This window comes from Nerophis ophidion, linkage group LG07 (assembly GCF_033978795.1).
Source record: "Nerophis ophidion isolate RoL-2023_Sa linkage group LG07, RoL_Noph_v1.0, whole genome shotgun sequence".
Classification (NCBI taxonomy): domain Eukaryota; kingdom Metazoa; phylum Chordata; class Actinopteri; order Syngnathiformes; family Syngnathidae; genus Nerophis; species Nerophis ophidion.
In genome coordinates this window covers 30572977-30593570 of record NC_084617.1, presented here as the reverse complement: position 1 = coordinate 30593570, position 20594 = coordinate 30572977, and the positions used below count along the sequence as shown (strand labels likewise).

The window sequence follows — 20594 nt, the reverse complement described above, 5'->3', positions numbered from 1 at the left end:
GTTGGCCTAGGAAGAGTTGATAGGGGCCACATAAAGCTGGCCCCCTTTCCACTTCTAGTGTGCATTTACCACGGGTTAGATCAGAGAACTGCGTTCGATTGGGCAAATGTCACATCTAGACAATTGGGGCAACAAAGAAGCGAATCAAAAAGACCACGGTGGCAGAGCCAGGCTCCACATCTTAATTCCATAGACAAAACTTTGAGTTGCACGTACCAGATAGTCAAAAAGTAGCCAGTATACTCATGACAAAACTAGTAGACGCCTGTCTTTTGTGTTCTTCAACTTCAATTATGTTGCATGCACAAAGACGTTTCCACTGATAACAGGCATGACATGGTACTCATTTTAGGCCCTTACCAGGCCTTAGAACCATTTTCCCCGTAGAATCACTCATTCCGATTAGAAAACATAACGACTTGTATGATATAGACTTTCAGTTGCTACATTATTTGTTTACTTTATTTGTGTAGATCTCCTTTTTAGTGACATGCCCATCATGTGTTTTTCACCTATTTGTTGGGAACGCCCAAGACTTAGCCGAGATCTGATCGGCACGATTGGCTCAGTTTAGAATTATCAGTGAAACATGAAATAAGGTCCATTCTACCGCTCGATCAAGAATATCATTAACAAGGTGTTTGATGGAATGTCCAACTTTGTGAATGAAACAGTTAGTGAGTTCTTTGGAAGGAATGAGACAATATTGTTGTCAGAATGCTCGATCTCCACAAAACAATGGCATATTATTATTATATGTCCATATTGGAGTGTCCTGACAGAGACACTGCTTTTTGGGTTCGTTGGTAAACCCCAGGAATTTGGCCACCTTCAAGTGTCACAAAGAGAAATCCTTCCTCGGGCTTACCAACTACATGTCTGTACAGTTAGAAGTCCTTACTGTAAACCAAATAATGAACATCATCAATGTAATAGCCCTAAAATGAGACCTTAATACAAACAGTAGGGCTGTACGATTGCGATTCGATTTGTATATTTTACACATTTAAATGCTTAAAAGTGTGAAAATAAGGAACTGTCAGTCAAAATATTATTGACAAACATTAGAACAGGGATGTCAAACAGGATTGATTCGGCCCGCGATTTGGAAGATCAGTTTGTCAAGTATAAAAATGAGCTGCAATTTTTAAATGAAAGAAACTGCAGTTGTAAATGTGTCCACTGGATGTCGCAATAGCAATTCAAGTGTAACCCTCTTCACACATGACATGTTTAAAGGCACTCTGGATTGGCTGCTTAATAGCTCTAGTAAGCTGCTCCTATTGTGGCTGACGACAGATGGCGGCAGTATCAACGCACAATACCTTTCTTTCATTGTGAATTATCCACTCAACGGATAAAATAGGAAATGTAAGATGCGAAGGCTTAAGACAATTTGACCATCATATTTGTAGTCAGAATCCCAAACAGCGCTCACAATTGGTTGACGGTACGATGCGCACCCTGAACTCCATTGTAAAATGTGCGTTTCTACAGTTGTTGTTTGTTCTATTTTATTTTATGCTTAAATCCAGCATGTACACGTTGGTTAAGTTTGTTCTTTTGTTAACTTGATTTCTGCTATGGTGTCATTTTGACAATTGATTTGTTCATATTATAATATTTGAATGACAATAATTGAATGTGTTGTGGCAGTTGCGGATTTCACCAATGCGGCAGTTTTAGGAAACAATTTGATTGCTATTCTAAACATGTCATTAATGGTGAATCCTAAACAGGAGAGCTTAAATTTTAATGGCTTTGTAAAAACACTGAGACTAAGTTTAAGTAAACAGACGAACGAGTGAGAATGCCGTGATTGCGCAATGGCAATAAACAAAAAGACAATGTCTTACCTTATTTTTCCAACTGGGAAAACATGTACTTAAAGATGGTCAATATTTACTCAGGTTAAATGTTCCATTTTATTTTTTGTTTGTTTATTTATTGACGATAACAAATTTGCCTTCCAAGTACAGTACAAATGAACGTTTTTATCCTTTTCAATTGTTGATTGCATTATTATTATTATGACATTTTAAACACTGTATAGTTTTTATTCCTCTAGTTTAAGTGCAAGATGTAGACCAGGGGTACCCATACTTTTTCTGCAGGCGAGCTACTTTTCAATTGACCAAGTTGAGGGGCTCTACCTCATATATATATATATATATATATATATATATATATATATAAATATAATTTATATTTATTTATTCATGGAATAGGTGTTGTTAACAAGTTAAATATGTTTAATGATAATACAAGCATGTTTAATTCCTATCTTTCATGAAGACAAGAATATAAATTGGTGTATTACCTGATGCCAATCCAGAGGTACCGGGGCGGTACCTCTGGATTGGCAGACCGGGGTGGTGGTCCCTCTCTTTAAGAAGGGGGACCGGAGGGTGTGTTCCAACTATCGTGGGATCACACTACTCAGCCTTCGCGGTAAGGTTTATTCAGGTGAACTGGAGAGGAGGCTACGCCGGATAGTCGAACCTCGGATTCAGGAGAAACAGTGTGGTTTTTGTCATGGTCGTCGAACTGTGGACCAGCTCTATACTCTCGGCAGGGTCCTTGAGGGTGCATGGGAGTTTGCCCAACCAGTCTACATGTGCTGTGTGGACTTGAAGAAGGCATTCGGCCGTGTCCCTCGGGAAGTCCTGTGGGGAGTGCTCAGAGAGTATGGGGTACCGGACTGTCTGATTGTGGCGGTCCGCTCCCTGTACGATCAGTTTCAGAGCTTGGTCTGCATTGCTGGCAGTAAGTCGGACATGTTTCCAGTGAGGGTTGGACTCCGCCAAGGCTGTCCTTTGTGACCGATTCTGTTCATAACTTTTATTGACAAAATTTCTAGGCGCAGTCAAGACGTTGAGGGGTTCCGGTTTGGTGGCCGCGGGATTAAGTCTCTGCTTTTTGCAGATGATGTTGTCCTGATGGCTTCATCTGGCCGGGATCTTCAGCTCTCAGTGGATCGGTTCGCAGCAGAGTGTGAAGTGACCGAAATGAGAATCATCACCTCCAAGTCCGAGTCCATGGTTCTTGCCCGGAAAAGGGTGGAATGCCATCTCCGGGTTGGGGAGGAGACAGTGCCCCAAGTGGAGGAGTTCAAGTACCTAGGAGTCTTGTTCACGAGTGAGGGAAGAGTGGATCGTGAGATCGACAGGCGGATCGGTGCAGCGTCTTCAGTAACGCGGACGCTGTATCGATCCGTTGTAGTGAAGAAGGAGCTGAGCCGGAAGGCAAAGCTCTCAATTTACCAGTCGATCTACATTCCCATCCTCATCTATGGTCACGTGCTTTGGGTCATGACAGAAAGGACAGGATCACGGGTACAAGCGGCCGAAATGAGTTTCCTCTGCCGGGTGGCGGGGCTCTCCATTAGAGATAGGGTAAGAAGCTCTGCCATCCGGGAGGAGCTCAAAGTAAAGCCGCTGCTCCTCTACATCGACAGAAGCCAGATGAGGTGGTTCGGGCATCTGGTCAGGATGCCACCCGAACTCCTCCCTAGGGAGGTGTTTAGGGCACATCCAACCAGTAGGAGGCCAAGGGGAACACCCAAGACACGTTGGGAAGACTATGTCTCCCAACTGGTTTGGGAACGCCTCGGGATCCCCTGGGAAGAGCTGGACGAAGTGACTGGGGAGAGGAAAGTCTGGGCTCCCCTGCTTACGCTGCTGCCCCCGCGACCCGACCTCGGATAAGCAGAAGATGGATGGATGGATGGGTATTACCTGATTCTGATGACTTGCATTGATTGGAATCAGACAGTAGTGCTGATAAGGTGCACATTTTCAAATGGAGGATAAAAAAAAAAGTCCTAATTTCTGTCCAAAACCACATAAAAGTGGTTGCTGTTTGCCATCTTATTTGTCCAGGTTCCATACTTCTTTTTATACACTTTACAAGAAATACATTGGTGGACGACTCCATAGCTTGCTAGCTTGTGCACGCTAGATTTCTGAGACTCTTATTTTGTTAGCGCAGGCAGGATGAAGCAGCGCTTTTATTATGAAAACAGGAACTGTGCCGTCGGTCTTCAGAGTTTTGACAGCAGGTATGGTGCAAGAGTCATTTGAAATAAAAAGTGTTTCTTGCCCTCCTGTCGGTCATTTTTTCTTAATAATGGTCTGGCAGCAGCCAGCGTCATTTCACAAGACCCTAGGGTGCCGTGAATGTCAATCCAGTGACGTCTTGGTCAAGATTGATGAGCGCTAATTTTTAGGTCTATTTTTTTAATGCCTGGCTGGCAATCGACTGACACCATCTGCTTTCGACCGGTAGCTCGCGATCGACGTAATGGGCACCCCTGGTGTAGACAAAAGCTCGGAGTCTGCATCAAGACAAACATTTTGAGAGTAATGACATATTGTTATAATATGTGGCACTTTGAGAAAAGAATATTTGGATTGACAGTCTAAAGGTAAAACTGTTATTTACGCACTTTTATGTGTAAAATATTAACATCGTAAATCCAATTGCAATCGTCATTGCGGAGAGAAAAAAAGATCGCAATTAGGTTATTCTAAAAATGGTACAGCCTTACCTATCATATTATCTGAGGTCATGAAAGTCCTCAGCGACAAGTCTGTTAGGTTCTGGATGTAGTGGGACTGTCTCGGTGGACACGTGGAGGTCAGTTTGGCAGACTGGTGTGTGGGTTTATCTTTGCCAGAGTTATATTTATGTAGCACCGCCTCACCATTGTCTCAACCCATACATTCATGGTGGTGGTAGGCTCCTTTGCATGGTGTCACTAGGGTGGAACCAGGAACCTTCAAGTTTCTGTAGGGTGTGATTCCTACTAATTCCACCTTGGCAGACACATTGAATGCTGCTTCTCCTCCCTGGCCTACAGAGAGCCACTTGGACTTTTTCATTTTGTTGTGGACAGTAAAGCCTCGCAACAATGAGTGACCTGAGAGAGACCTCGGACACACAGACCCACCTGGCTGGATGAGGACTGGACATTACACCGGTGTTGAGCCAGCTCCAGCATAGTCCTGTAACTTTTCGAGCAGGAAGGACAGTCGAAGCGGTTGGGCCCGTCATCGTGGATTCTCTGGTGGTTCCGCAGGTATCGTGCCAAGCGGAAGGCTTTCCCACAGCGGTCACACATGTAGCGCTTCTGACCGTGAATTCGCATGTGGTTCCGTAAGGACATGTAGTTAGTGTAGGGCTTGCTGCAGAAGTCGCATCTGGAGGATGGAAGGGGAAAAAGGTGTAATAGAGAATAACGTTTAGTACTCAGTACTTCAACCAATACTAAATAATCATTCACACTGGTATCATCTTGATCTTATCGGCCTCATTTCTGTATGTTGTATTGGGGAGATTGTTTTTTTCCTTCTGTGGAATCATAATCAGAACGTTTGAGTTGCTTGTAATACATACCAATGGATCATGGAAAAAGATCGATAAATTGCAGCATATTTTGCAACATCTAGGCAATGATTGTAATGGTTTGAATCAATGGTACCTCTAATTTTTCATGTGCGTGAGAAAACGCAAAAACTCCCTCAGCATTCAATGCAGCACATGTGAGCGACGTCAGACGTGCATACTGTGGACAGACCTGCAGCACACCTGTCCCAAACCTGACTAAATAAGTTAAATGTCTTATTACTATAATCAAATGACAGCAGTCATTTCCATGAGATTATTTTTTGATATAAGTGTTTTGGCCCACTAACAATGACACTAACGAAACATATTGTCTTTCATGAGCTGTGTACTCGTATTGTATGAGGGCCCTGCTTTGGGAATAATTTGTACCCCTTTCAGATATCGCATTTAGTTCCTATTAAAACATTCACAAGTTGCACAATGAGATGTAAGCATGAGATCATGTGTACATTCCTGTAACTTTGTTTGTAAAATATATATTTTTATTAGTATTTATTCAATATACTAACAGCATTTCATGATTAATATTTATAAATTAAGATTCTTAATAAAATACTCTACAGTAGAATAAGCACACATTTGATTGGTAACTCATTGTGTAACAACCTAGAACTACACATTATGTGTGGTGTTGGTGTTGGGAGTTGTCCAACTTTTTGTGTGGCTGTAAACGCATCACTGGCTAAGTGCCATATGTGCATGTGTTGGGGAATGAGAGAAAGAGCTAGCGGCTGCTGTTGATATGACAGATGACAAAGTTGGTCTGGTTTGTACGGCAGTAAATGACAAGTTTTGTTACATAGAAACTTTTTTACCAATGTTTTGGTCATGTGTTTATGGCTGACAAAGTGTTTTGCTCAATAAACTGATTTACGTCCTTAAAGCGTCTCGACAGACGTTAAAATAATTGAACAGTGATGACGGAAACTGTTTTTTCTGCTGTGGCTGCGTGTCGTCAGTTCCATTAAAAATGTTTACACGCTTAATTTTTAATTTGATTTTGTGCATGGTATAGATTTGCGGTGCGCAAAGGACGCGTGAGCAGGGCGCAATTGCAGAGGCGCACACCTTTAGAGGGAACGTTGGTAAGAGTTATGCGAGGGGTTTACTGTATGTTCAGTTAAATAAAAACAATATCAGTATGCCGAACCCTACAAAAGATGTGTATCATTCTTGTTAGAGAGTACACATTTTGGGCAAAAGTGTTGATTGATTGATTGATTGAAACTTTTATTAGTAGACTACTTTTACTTCTCACAAGATGTAAATAAATATATTCATACATAAATACTGGATTGATTGATTGATTGAAACTTTTATTAGTAGATTGCACAGTTCAGTACATATTCCATACAATTGACCACTAAATGGTAACACCTAAATAAGTTTTTCAACTTGTTTAAGTCGGGGTCCATCCATCCATCCATCCATCCATTTTCTACCGCTTATTCCCTTTGGGGGTCGCGGAGGGCGCTGGCGCCTATCTCAGTCCACGTTAATCAATTCATGTTAATTGTGGTGGATATTGTGGTCTGGTATCATATTGTAAAAATAATTCCGTTAATGCGTGTTAACCACTGCTGCGACGTCCTGTTTCTGTTCAAACTAAGTTAAAAACACACCGATGTCTTTTGTTTTGACGGGACTAACAGTGTGTCAGTCAGATGATTGGAATAATAATCAGTATCTACTAAAAATAATAATACATATACTTTTGTCTCTTTTACACAGCGCAGCAGTATGAGTATTAATCATATTGTTATTATAAATATTAACAAGTATTAGTGATATTGTTATTATAAAATAACAAGTATTACTCATATTGTTATTATAAATATTAACAAGTATTAGTCATATTGTTATTATAAATATTAACAAGTAATAGCGATATTGTTATCATAAATATGAACAAGTATTAGCGATATTATTATAAATATGAACAAGTATTAGTCATATTGTTACTATAAATATGAACAAGTATTAGTAATACTGTTATTATAAATATTAATAAGTATTAGTGATATTGTTATTATACATGTTAACAAGTATTAGTCAAATTGTTATTATAAGTGCTAACGCAGACCAACTATTTATAGCGGCACCGCGATCACTTCCTGTGTCCTATGTTTACACCATTCGCTGCTCCCTGTAAGTTTATTCTTGATCATAAATCACGCCTCTCACCTGGACAGAAGACGTCTGACAAGGTAATCCAACAAGTTTTAAGATTAATTTGCTTTTCAAAACAATGTTGGGTCGATAATTATCTTCTAAGAACAGATCGATGTACCAAAAATTCCAGACTATGAGCCGCAAATTTTCCCTACATTTTAAACCCATCCATCCATCCATCCATCCATCTTCTTCTGCTTATCCGAGGTCGGGTCGCGGGGGCAGCAGCCTAAGCAGGGGAGCCCAGACTTCCCTCTCCCCAGCCACTTCGTCTAGCTCTTTCCGGGGGATCCCGAGGCGTTCCCAGGCCAGCCGGAAGACATAGTCTTCCCAACGTGTCCTGGGTCTTCCCCGTGGCCTCCTACCGGTTGGACGTGCCCTAAACACCTCCCTCGGGAGGCGTTCGGGTGGCATCCTGACCAGATGCCCGAACCACCTCATCTGGCTCCTCTTGATGTGGAGGAGCAGCGGCTTTACTTTAAGTTCCTCCCGGATGACAGAGCTTCTAACCCTATCTCTAAGGGAGAGCCCCGCCACACGGCGGAGGAAACTCATTTCGGCCGCTTGTACCCGTGATCTTATCCTTTCGGTCATGACCCAAAGCTCATGACCATAGGAGAGGATGGGAACGTAGATCGACCGGTAAATTGAGAGCTTTGCCTTCCGGCTCAGCTCCTTCTTCACCACAACAGATCGGTACAACGTCCGCATTACTGAAGACGCCGCACCGATCCGCCAGTCGATCTCCCGATCCACTCCTCCCCCACTCGTGAACAAGACTCCTAAGTACTTGAACTCCTCCACTTGGGGCAGGGTCTCCTCCCCAACCCGGAGATGGCACTCCACCCTTTTCCGGGAGAGAACCATGGACTCGGATTTGGAGGTGCTGATTCTCATTCCGGCCGCTTCACACTCGGCTGCGAACCGATCCCGGCCAGATGAAGCCAACAGGACCACATCGTCTGCAAAAAGCAGAGACCTAATCCCGCGGCCACCAAACCGGAACCCCTCATTTTAAACCCTGAATCCTATTAAACGGAGCGGCTAATTTATGGAACGTTTTTGCTGGCGTCTATCATAAAAATTGTTTTACAAAAAAAACAACCAAAAAGTGTCCTTCTATTTACCGGCAGGGCTTTTTTACCCTCAACCTAAGCATGGTTAAGTCTTCTAGCCGCCCATAGCGTTCCTACTAGTATGGATTTTTCATTCATCACTCCAAGCAACGTTTGTAAGTTTTACAATATAACAATTCTTACTTACTAAAACGTCCTATGTGGGATGTCTGTAGGTTTGTTTTCATTCATATTTGTACATGCTATCATAATGTAATCAAGCTTGCGTCTTTAGCAATCACTAATATGCTAACACGTTTACGAGTGTCTATTTTACCACCAGAAAAACTGAATTTTGTTTATTCTAATTGCTATCTTTATTAAAATTTCTGTAAATTCCAGACTTTGAAGTAGACTAAGCTTTCCACCAGAAGTAGAGGTGCCGTTTCGTCTTTTGTCCGCTGATAGCGTTTCTACTCGTATGGATTCTTCATTCATCACTCCAAGCAACGTCTGTAACTTTTATATAATTAAAACAATTCTTACTGACTAAAGCGTCCATTTGTGATGTCTGTAGGAGTTTTTTCATGCATATTTGTATGTGCTATCATAAAGTAATTACGCTAGCGTCATTAGCATGTGCTAATATGCCAAGACGTTTACTCGTGTCTGTGATTGTATTATTAACTTACAATGGCAGTCTTTTAGTTTCACAAATTCTACAGTAAATTCACCAAAACGTCACCGTGGAGTTATTGAGTCTGTTTAGCTGATTGGAGAGCGAGCTTGTACAGCTAGTGTGTCCATGACGATGACATCTGTTTTCTTGGATCAGCCGTTTTACTGACGTGTTACAGACACCGTTTGGAAACAATTAAAGTATGTAAATAAACATTTCTCTGTGAATAACTCATTTCACAAGGTATATATCTACGACTTTTATTCCGGTGCGTCAAATACATGGAAAAATATTTTTTTCCCTGAAATGTAGTGGGTACGATTTATATATTTAAATCCCCAAACTATAATAGAAATGTCCGTTTCATAGAGAATGTTGCTTTTGTCAGAGATCCACGTAAGAAAAGGTCATTTCCAACAGGACGTGACAGAATGATCCCAAAAGAGTTCCTACCTGAAATCTCCAGTTTTGTGAGTGAGCTTGTGGTTGAGCAAGGAGCTGGCGTGTTTGTAGGCGCAGCTGCACAGGTCGCAGACGTACGGCCTCTCGTCTGAATCCACCTCGTCTGACGTAGATGTCGCGGAGACCGGAGCTCGGGAAGAGAGGCTGGAGCCGGAGAGTGCCGCCGAGGAAAGGGTGGAGCCGGAGAGCGCGGCGGACGACGAAGGAAGCTGATCGCACCAGTTGATGGTCGAACTCGACTTGAAAAGAAGCAGAGAAGGAAATGTCATGACTTCCTGCATCCACTAGGAAATGGTATGTCTGAAAATGGTACCTCTTAAAAATGTACTTCTGAATTAGAATCAGAATCAGAAATACTTTATTAATTCCCGAGGGGAAATCTAAATTTTCAGCACAATCCCATTCAAGATCAGACAAACATTACAGGGAGACAGAACAGGATCGCTGACGGGTCTGCCAACTTCCGGCACCCTTTACAAAAAAGCTGAGATACAGGTAAACAAAATGGTACGTCTGAAAATGGTACATCTGAAATTGGTACATTTTAAAAATGTACGTCTGAAAATGGTACTACTGAAAACAGTACCTCTAGAACAGAGGTACTATTTTCACTTTTTTGCAAGGGTCCCTGGTTCAATCCCCACCTAGTACCAACCTCGTCACGTCCGTTGTGTCCTGAGCAAGACACTTCAACCTTGCTCCTGATGGGTGCTGGTTAGCGCCTTGCTTGGCAGCTCCCTCCATCAGTGTGTGAATGTGTGTGTGGATGGATAAATGTGGATGTAGTGTCAAAGCGCTTTGAGTACCTTGAAGGTAGAAAAGCGCTATACAAGTACAACCCATTTATCATTTATTATAACAGTGTTTTTCAACCACTGTGCATAGTGTGCCGTGAGATACAGTCTGGTGTGCCGTGGGAGATTATGTAATTTCACCTATTCGGGGTAAAAATATTATTTGCAAACAAGTACCCCGCATTTCCTTGAATTGCCGCTGGGGCACTAATTAATTTAAAACCTCTTCTCACTCCTGCGCTTACCAAAGGAATGCGGTAAAAGTAAGCATGCGCTAATTGTTTTAAAACCTCTTCTCACTCCGGCACTTACCTAAAGCATGCAGTAAAAATTTGAGTGTGATGTAAGGATACTATCATGAAAAGCGCATTTAATAAAAAAAAAACGTTATTGTGGTCTTACCTTTATGTAACGCATGTGTCAAATACATACATACATTTGTGGAGACTATTAGGCTCTTGCCTTTCTATTTACTCTTTGCGCGCTTCCTAGTCACGTGACCGCCACAGTCCAATCAGCTGTAGTTGTATGCCGGTAGCAGGAAGTGACTGGTCTGCTCCTACTCTATTTATTCTTTGGGAACTCTGGGCTCTCTCCCTCGTCACGTGACGAGGGAGAGAGCCCAAAGTTCCCACGCCGCCAACTCCAGCACGCCCTGCCTGTCTGTCGGACCGTCGGCTCCACAGGTGTATTAATAAAACATAGCTGCTTACTGTTCTTTTAAGCATACCTGTATTCAATAGCTTGGACCTCAAATCCTACAGAATAGCTCTTAATATTCTTCCCTTTATGTGATTTCAAATTACAGGTATTGAAATCAGCCTCCTTCATTTTGAAAATGATGACAGGAGAAGTGTCACTCGTGACGTCACGAGTTTGACAAGGCGGTAATACTAAGCATGCGCTAATTATTTTGCGAAGCGAGTTTGACCCGGCAACTCAAGGAAGTACGGTAATTATAGTCTGCCAATAATGTGCCATTGTTGAGTGTCGGTGCTGTCTAGAGTTCGGCAGCGTAACAATGTTATAGTCTTCAACATCAGTAGGTGGCAGCAGGTAAATAATTGCTTTGTAGATGTCGGAACATGGTTTGTCGTGATCCAAATATGCAGATGACAGTGGGAGGCAGCGTGCAGGTGAAAAGGTATCTAATGCTAAAACCAAAAATAAACAAAAGGTGAGTGCCTTTAAGAAAAGTCATACCCAACAATTTCGACAACAACTTTTTACCGTCAATATCAGCTGCTGAGTTTAATTTTTTTATGATTTCTGGTGGAGTGCCACCGGATTTTTTCAATGAAAAAAATGTGCCTTGCTTGAAAAAAGGTTGAAAAACACTGCTCTAGAAAATGGTACGACTGAGAATGGACCTCTTAAAAATGTACGTATGAAAGGGGTACCTCTTAAAAATGGTACGTCTGAAAATGGCACCTCTTAAAATGTATGTTTGAAAATGGCACGTCTTAAAAATATACGTCTGAAAAGGGACGCGATGTTTCCAACACGTGCATGTATTTGTGGGACACTACAAACACATTTGGACCACCGGCATTTAAATGATCCACGTTTGCAAATCAGGTTTGTTGAGCCCCACCTCCTTTGCCTCCTGGCCAATCAAAAGTGTTGAAGCAAATAGATTTATGCGCGAACTACCACTTTGGAAAGCGTTTTAACGGTGACGAGTCCTGCGTCCTGGTCCAATAAGTCAATTAGTCCAACAAAAAATGACTCACCAGTAAGCAGTTCAGCAAAGTAACACAAATTGGTAGGAATAAAGAGACAATTACAAAGCCAAATGTCCCGTTGTGGGAATACCTGATGGGCAATATGAGCCCATCAACACAGACAAACCAGCCTGAAAGGCGTAATGGCAACAAACTGGAAGAAAAATGCACTTTAAGATGTTCAATATTTATTTAAGTTAAATTTTTGCTAACAAAAATTCCATTTTATCTGTTTAAGTATTTACAATAACTTAGTTATTTACCTTCCGATTACACTACAAGGGTAAACAATTCTACAGTCATGAGAAATACGAGTTTATATATTTTTAAATGGTTACTTGCATTATTATTATGACACTGTAGTTTTTATTTCTTCAGTTTAAGAGTATGATCGACAAAAGACAAATGTCTTTATGTGGCACCTTGACACAAGAATATGTTGATTGGCAGTCTTTAAGCAACATGTCTTCATTCACTCATTATTTTCACACTTTTATGTAGAAAATCGTAAAAATTACAAATCCATCCATCCATCCATTTCCTACCGCTTGTCCCATTCAGGGTCGCGGGGGTGCTGGACCCTATCTCAGCTGCATACGGGGTCGCAGGCACCCACTTCCAAAGACATGCACCTGGGGATGGGTTGATTGGCAACACTAAAATGGCCCCAGTGTCAAATTGCAAAAAAAATGTCAATTGGGTTCCTTCTCAAAATCATCCTAACCTGCTTGTGAGTTAAGAAACATGTTCAATGTTGAAGTGCAACGTTGTTTGTCAGTACTTTATTTAGCCATATTGTTTTGGTTGTGTACATTTGAGGCAGAGTCCCCCAGCCCATCCTTAACAAGGACAGAACATATTTGATAGTGTTTGGTTGTGATTTTTAATCGAGTGCAACATTTTGCATATTTTATTTTTATATTTTTTTGTTTGTTTCATTAAACTTTTTTAAATGTTATATACATTGTAATTACAATGTTAAATTACACAAGATATACAAGTCTATTGCATTTAAAAGAGCATACTTGCATTTTAGTTGTATGTTATTATGGCAAACCCCGTTTCCATATGAGTTGGGGACTTGTGTTAGATGTAAATATAAACGGAATACAATTATTTGCAAATCCTTTTCAACCCATATTCAGTTGAATGCACTGCAAAGATAAGATATTTAATGTTCAAACTCATAAATTTTATTTTTTTTCGCAAATATTTAACTTTGATTTTCATGGCTGCAACACGTGCCAAAGTAGTTGGGAAAAGGCATGTTCACCACTGTGTTACATCACCTTTTCTTTTAACAACACTCAATAAGTGTTTGGTAACTGAGGAAACTATTTGTTGAAGCTTTGAAAGTGGAATTATTTCTCATTCTTGTTTTATGTAGAGCTTTAGTAGTTCAACAGTCTGGGGTCTCCGCTGTCGTATTTTATGCTTCATAATGCGCCACACATTTTCGATGGGAGACAGGTCTGGAGTGCAAGTGGGCCAGGAAAGTACCAGCACTCTTTTTTATGAAGCCACGCTGTTGTAACACTTGTCTTGCTGAAATAAGCAGGGGCGTCCATGATAACGTTGCTTGGATGACAACATATGTTGCTCCAAAGCCTGTATGGACCTTTCAGCATTATTGGTGCCTTCACAGATGTGTAAGTTACCCATGCCTTGGGCTTTAATACACCCCCATACCATCACAGATGCTGTCTTTTGAACATGAATCTATAACAATCCGAATGGTTAGTTTCCTCTTTGTTCTGGAAGACACCACGTCCTCTGTTTCCAAATATAATTTGAAATGTGGACTCGTCAGACCACAGAACACCTTTCCACTTTGCATCAGTCCATCTTAGATGAGCTCGGGCCCAGCCAAGCTGGCGGCGTTTCAGGAAATTGTTGATAAATGGGTTTGGCCTGCATAGTAGAGTTTTAACTTGCACTTACAGATATAGCAACCAACTGTAGTTACTGAAAGTGGTTTTATGAAGTGTTCCTGAGCCCGTGTGGTGATATCCTTTACACACTGATGTTGGTTTTTGATGCCGCCTGAGGGTTCAAAAGTCTGTAATATCATCGCTTACGTGAAGTGATTACCCCAGATTCTCTGAACTTTCTGATGATTTTACGGACCATAGATGGTAAAATCCCTAAATTCCTTGCAATAACTGGTTGAGAAATGTTCTAAAACTGTTCGACAATTTACTTACAAAGTGGTGACCCTCGCCCCATCCTTGTTTGTGAATTACTTTGCATTTCATGGAAGCTGCTTTTATACCCAATCATGGCACCCAACTGTTCCCAGCTAGCCTGCACACCTGTGGGATGTTCCAAATAAGTGTTTGATGAGCATTTTTCAACTTTATCAGTATTTATTGCCACCTTTCCCAACTTCTTTGTCACGTGTTGCTGGCATCAAATTCTGAAGTTAATGATTATTTGCAAAAAAAAAATGTTTATGAGTTTGAACATCAAATATGTTGTCTTTGTAGCATATTCAACTGAATATGGGTTGAAAATGATTTGCAAATCATTATATTCCGTTTGTATTTACATCTAACACAATTTCCCAACTCATATGGAAACAGGGTTTGTACATCAGGGGTTAATTTGGTCTCAAAACACTATTAACAATATTGTTTATCAACAATAGTTTGAATAAAAGAGAGTGAAGAAATAAACTAGGAACATTCACCTCGAGCGTATGGCGTTTTATCTGTTTTTTTTGCAAAAGGACCGTAGTCCTCTTTTCTTTTTAAACCTCATCCGTTCCCGAATCGGCTATACGGAAACAGCAGATAGGAACTAAAGTGCAGGGCTGTATGAATAAAATTAATTATAAAATACAACAAATGTGCTACGTTAAGTAACATGGACCAAAACTATCCATCCATCCATCCATTTTCTACCGCTTATTCCCTTTCGGGGTCGCGGGGGGCGCTGGCGCCTATCTCAGCTACAATCGGGCGGAAGGCGGGGTACACCCTGGACAAGTCGCCAACTAATCGCAGGGCCAACACAGATAGACAGACAACATTCACACTCACATTCACACACTAGGGCGAATTTAGTGTTGCCAATCAACCTATCCCCAGGTGCATGTCTTTGGAAGTGGGAGGAAGCCGGAGTACCCGGAGGGAACTCACGCATTCACGGGGCGAACATGCAAACTCCACACACAAAGATCCTCAACCTGGAATTGAACCCAGGACTGCAGGACCTTCGTATTGTGAGGCAGACGCACTAACCCCTCTTCCACCGTGAAGCCCTGGTCCAAACTATTTAAATAAAATTAATAATGATAAAAAATGTCAATAATATTTGATACAATCATAACATTTAAATAATTACAGCATTTCTTACATATTCCTTAATTTTAAGAGCTTCTTATAAAGTGTTCAATTCGATTTTACTATTTTGTTGACATTGTTTGAGTGTTTTCCATGCTTGTGTTGACATTTCCTGTCTACCTTTATCGCTGCGGAATTATAATCAGAGGACGGTTATATTTCAAAATAAAAAACAATAATTATTGACATAATGATAATATTTAAATAATTAATCCATAACAAAAATTAATGTCAATGGTTAAATAAAAATAACACGGCAAATTAATGTTACACAGACGTAACATCCTGCAGAAATTAGTTCTTCTCAGCTTTCTCTATTTTTACATTTTCACACTTTGCACTATTTTCTTACACTTTATGATGCATTTCTTACATATTCCTTATTTTTGCATCTTCATTTTAAGAGCCTTTTGTTAAGTGATTATTGTGATGTTACTATTTTTGTTGACATTGTTTCAGTGTTTTCCATGCATGTGTTGACATTTCCTGTCTGCCTTGCTAGCTGCGGATTATAATCAGAGGACGGTTATATTTCAAAATAAAATACACTTGTCCTCTTCCTTATTTTCCATTGATCATGACAAATGTCAATAATTATTTATATAATTATAATATTTACATAATTACTGCATACCAAAAATTAATGTCCATAGTTAAATAAGATTAACAGGGCAAATTAATGTTTCACAGATGTAACATGCTACAGAAATCAGTTCTTCTCAGTTTTGTCTTTTTTTTACATTTTCACACTTTGCCCTATTTTCTTACACTTTGACGCATTTCTTACATATTCCTTATTTTTGCACCTTCATTTCCATAGCATTTTGTTAAGTGTTTAACGCGATTTTACTATTTTTGTTGACATTGCTTCAGTGTTTTCCATGCTTGTGTTGACACTTCATGTCTACCTTGATAGCTGCGGGATTATAATCAGAGGACGGTTATATTTCAAAATAAAATACATTATTCTCCTGCTACATATTGTCCATTGGTCATGACAAATGTCAATAATGATTGATATGATTATAATATTTACATAATTACTGCATAACAAAAATTAATGTCCATAGTTAAATAAGAATAGCAGGGCAAATCAATGATACACAGATGTAACATCCTGCAGAAAACAGTTCTTCTCAGCTTTCTCTATTCTTACATTTTCAAACTTTGCTCTATTTTCTTACACATTATGACGCATTTCTTAGATATTTCTTATTTTTTCACCTTCATTTTAAGAGCTTTTTGTTAAGTGTTTAATGCGATTTTACTATTTTTGTTGATATTGTTTCAGTGTTTTCCATGCTTGTGTTGACATTTCATGTCTGCCTTGATAGCTGCGGGATTATAACCAGACGACGGTTATATTTCAAAATCTAATTACTCTCCTGCTCCTTATTTTCCATTGGTCATAAAAAATGTCAATAATTATTGATATAATGTTAATATTCAAATAATTAATCCATAACAAAAAATAATGTCCATGGTTAAATAAGAATAACTAGGCAAATTAATGTTACACAGACGTAACATCCTGCAGAAAACAGTTCTCAGCTTTCTCTATTTTTACATTTTCACACTTTGCGCTATTTTATTATACTTTGATGCAGTTCTTACATATCTCTTATTTTTGCTCATTCTTTTTAAGAGCCTTTTATTAAGTGTTTAGTGCGATTTTACTATTTTTGTTGAAATTGTTTCAGTTTTTTCCATGCTTGTGTTGACATTTCCTGTCTGCTTTGATAGCTGCGGGATTATAATCAGACGACAGGTTATATTTCAAAATAAAATACTTTATTTTCCTGCTAAATATTGTCCATTGGTCATGACAAATGTCAATAATTATTGATATAATTATAATATTTACATAATTACTGCTTAACAAAAATTAATGTCCATAGTTAAATAAGAATGGCAGGGAAAATCAATGATACACAGATGTAACATCCTGCAGAAAACAGTTCTTCTCAGCTTTCTCTATTTTTACACTTTCAAACTTTGCTCTATTTTCTTACACATTATGACGCATTTCTTAAATATTTCTTATTTTTTCACCTTCATTTTAAGAGCCTTTTGTTAAGTGTTTAATGCGATTTTAGTATTTTTGTTGACATTTTTTCAGTGTTTTCCATGCTGGTGTTGACATTTCATGTCTGCCTTGATGGCTGCGGGATTATAACCAGACGATGGTTATATTTCAAAATCAAATTACTCTCCTGCTCCTTATTTTCCATTGGTCATAAAAAAAATCAATAATCATTGATATAAGAATATTATTTAAATAATTAATCCATAACAAAAAATAACATCCATGTTTAAATAAGAATAACAAGGCAAGTTAATGTTACACAGACGTAACATCCTGCAGAAAACGGGTCTTCTCAGCTTCCTCTATTTTTACATTTTCACACTTTGCGCTATTTTCTTATACATTGATGCATTTCTTACACATCCCTTATTTTTGCTAATTCATTTTAAGAGCCTTTTTTAAGTGTTCAATGCGATGTTACTATTTTTGTTGACATTGTTTCAGTGTTTTCCATGCTTGTGTTGACATTTCCTGTCTGTCTTGATAGCTGCGGGATTAAAATCAGAGGACGGTTATATTTCAAAATAAAATACATTATTTTCCTGCTACTTATTTTATATTGGTCATGACAAATGTCAATAATTATCAATATATTTATAGTATTTACATAATCACTGCATAACAAAAAATAATGTCCATAGTTAACAGGGCAAATCAATGTTACACAGACGTAACATCCTGCAGATAATAGTTCTTCTCGCGCCTTACATTTAAGTCACGACAAAAACTGACAAGAAATAGCCGAGCGTTCCCGTGGGCACTCGACAATTGCAAGGAAATCCAGTGTTGGTAAAAGCCGCTAAAAGTGAAAGTGTCGCGGAGCAAACATGTCTGCTGCACGGCGGCCATCAATGCAAGCAGTCTGGCTTCACAAAGAAGTCTTTGAAAAGCTCCAAGGGGCGCCTTGCCTTCACTTCCTGTGTGGCCACTAGACTTTATCCATATTATTATTATTATTATTATTAATCACTCATGTGACGCTCGGGTAAATAATTATTCCATGGCGTTAGTGGCTCTTCCCATTTAGTAAACAAAAAGACTAGTTTAGCACAGCTCGCCTGTTAGCATCCTGGCTAGCTGATGCTAATTATCAGCATGCATGTTCCGGCCCGGTGTCCCATGAACATTGTTACTCGGCACCAGGCGTCATATTTGACATGTTTGGAGTTATGGTAGTGTCTTAAATATGCCCATCGTGTCCTAAAAGTGTATAAATGTTGTCGCAAACAGAGCAGGTAGGCCATGGGCCGCATTAGCGCGGACGAAGATGCTCACACAACAGCAGCAGCTTCATCACAAACAGCATTCAATGCCAAGACTTTAATTCATCAAACGTCGATTAATCGTAATATTACTGCCAGCTAACATTGGAGGGAGTGTGTTGGTCGTCTTACGTCGTTTGGATCCTTTTTCCAGAACAATTGTGAGCAGTGGCCGAAAGACTCTGTCGATGTCACGTAATTGACTCCGTTTCTGTCCGGGAAATCTCCGTGCGAGCTGCCGGCGTTCGTGCGAGCGTACATCGTTGATGGGCGGGATGAACCGTAATCGCCGATTTGTTTACAATTCACAATCACAAGCAAGCCGCTTTCACCGAATCTTCCTTGGAGAAGGAAAATATTTCTTCTTTGAAATGTTTGATTTGGCGGTAGACATGTTGCGCAAAACGGCTCGCTGCTGCCCCTCCAGGCCTGGAGTGTAACTACAACACACTTTTGATGCAAATTGGTTCATCATCCATCCATCCATCCATCCATCCATCCATCCACCTTCTTCCGCTTATCCGAGGTCAGGTCGCGGGGGCAGCAGCCTAAGCAGGGAAGCCCAGACATCCCTCTCCCCAGCCACTTCGTCTAGCTCCTCCCGGGGGATCCCGAGGCGTTACCAGGCCAGCCGGAAGACATAGTCTTCCCTGTGGCCTCCTACCGGTTGGACGTGCCCTAAACACCTCCCTAGGGAGGCGTTCGGGTGGTATCCTGACCAGATGCCCGAACCACCTCATCTGGCTCCTCTCGATGTGGAGGAGCAGCGGCTTTACTTTGAGTTCCTCCCGGATGACAGAGGTGAGCCGGAAGGCAAAGCTCTCAATTTACCGGTCGATCTACGTTCCCATCCTCACCGTCCTATGGTCATGAGCTTTGGGTCATGAAAGAAAGGACAAGATCACGGGTACGAGCGGCCGAAATGAGTTTCCTCCGCCGAGTGGCAGGCCACTTCCTTAGAGATAGCCTGAGAAGCTCTGCCATCCGGGAGGAGCTCAAAGTAAAGTCGCTGCTCCTCCACATCGAGAGGAGCCAGATGAGGTGGTTCGGGCATCTGGTCAGGATGCCACCCGAACGCCTCCCTAGGGAGGTGTTTAGGGCACGTCCAACTGGTAGGAGGCCACGTGGAAGACCCAGGACACGTTGGCAAGTTATGCCTCCCGGCTGGCCTGGGAACGCCTCAGGATCCCCCGGGAAGAGCTGGACGAAGTGGCTGGGGAGAGTAAAGTCTGGGCTTCCCTGCTTAGGCTGCAGCCCCCGCGACCCGACCTCGGATAAGCGGAAGAAGATGGATGGATGAATGGATTTGTAACCCTGCTTGTTTTTTGTATCGTTTTAATAATTTGCTCTATATTAAGCATTTTTCAAGCATAAAAGGGCTAAATGAAGTAGAAACACCAAAACTACAGTCGCATTGACCACTCGGCCAACGAAACGAGAGGGTCCATGTTTACTGCTAAGGACGTGCGCGGCTGTGCCCTGATGCATTGTGGTCGTTCTGACGTTAGTTTTCCTGACAAAATGAAAAATGTCTAATCACGTTTTACACACAATCCAGCTCACAAACTCACGTTAAATCATGCTTTTATTTTGTCATCCAACAATGT

The 20594-nt window shown here is 40.6% G+C and overlaps 1 protein-coding gene across 5 annotated transcripts in view; it reads right to left on the bottom strand.

Annotated features, from left to right (window-relative positions):
- Positions 1–19394, bottom strand: part of LOC133556217 (zinc finger protein 646-like) — a 35639-nt gene extending 16245 nt beyond the window's left edge. The window contains exons 1-3 of one of the 5 annotated variants that reach the window (XM_061905927.1): positions 19120–19394; positions 9769–10016; positions 4952–5201 (exon numbers count right to left, since the gene is read on the bottom strand). In XM_061905927.1, the coding sequence (XP_061761911.1) occupies positions 4952–5201; positions 9769–10016; positions 19120–19248 (627 nt within the window). In that variant the 5' untranslated portion in view covers positions 19249–19394. The remainder of the gene's footprint in view (positions 1–4951; positions 5202–9768; positions 10017–19119) is intronic. The other 4 variants (XM_061905926.1, XM_061905929.1, XM_061905928.1 and 1 more) reach the window with 4 other exon arrangements.
- Between the last annotated feature and the right edge of the window lie 1200 nt (positions 19395–20594).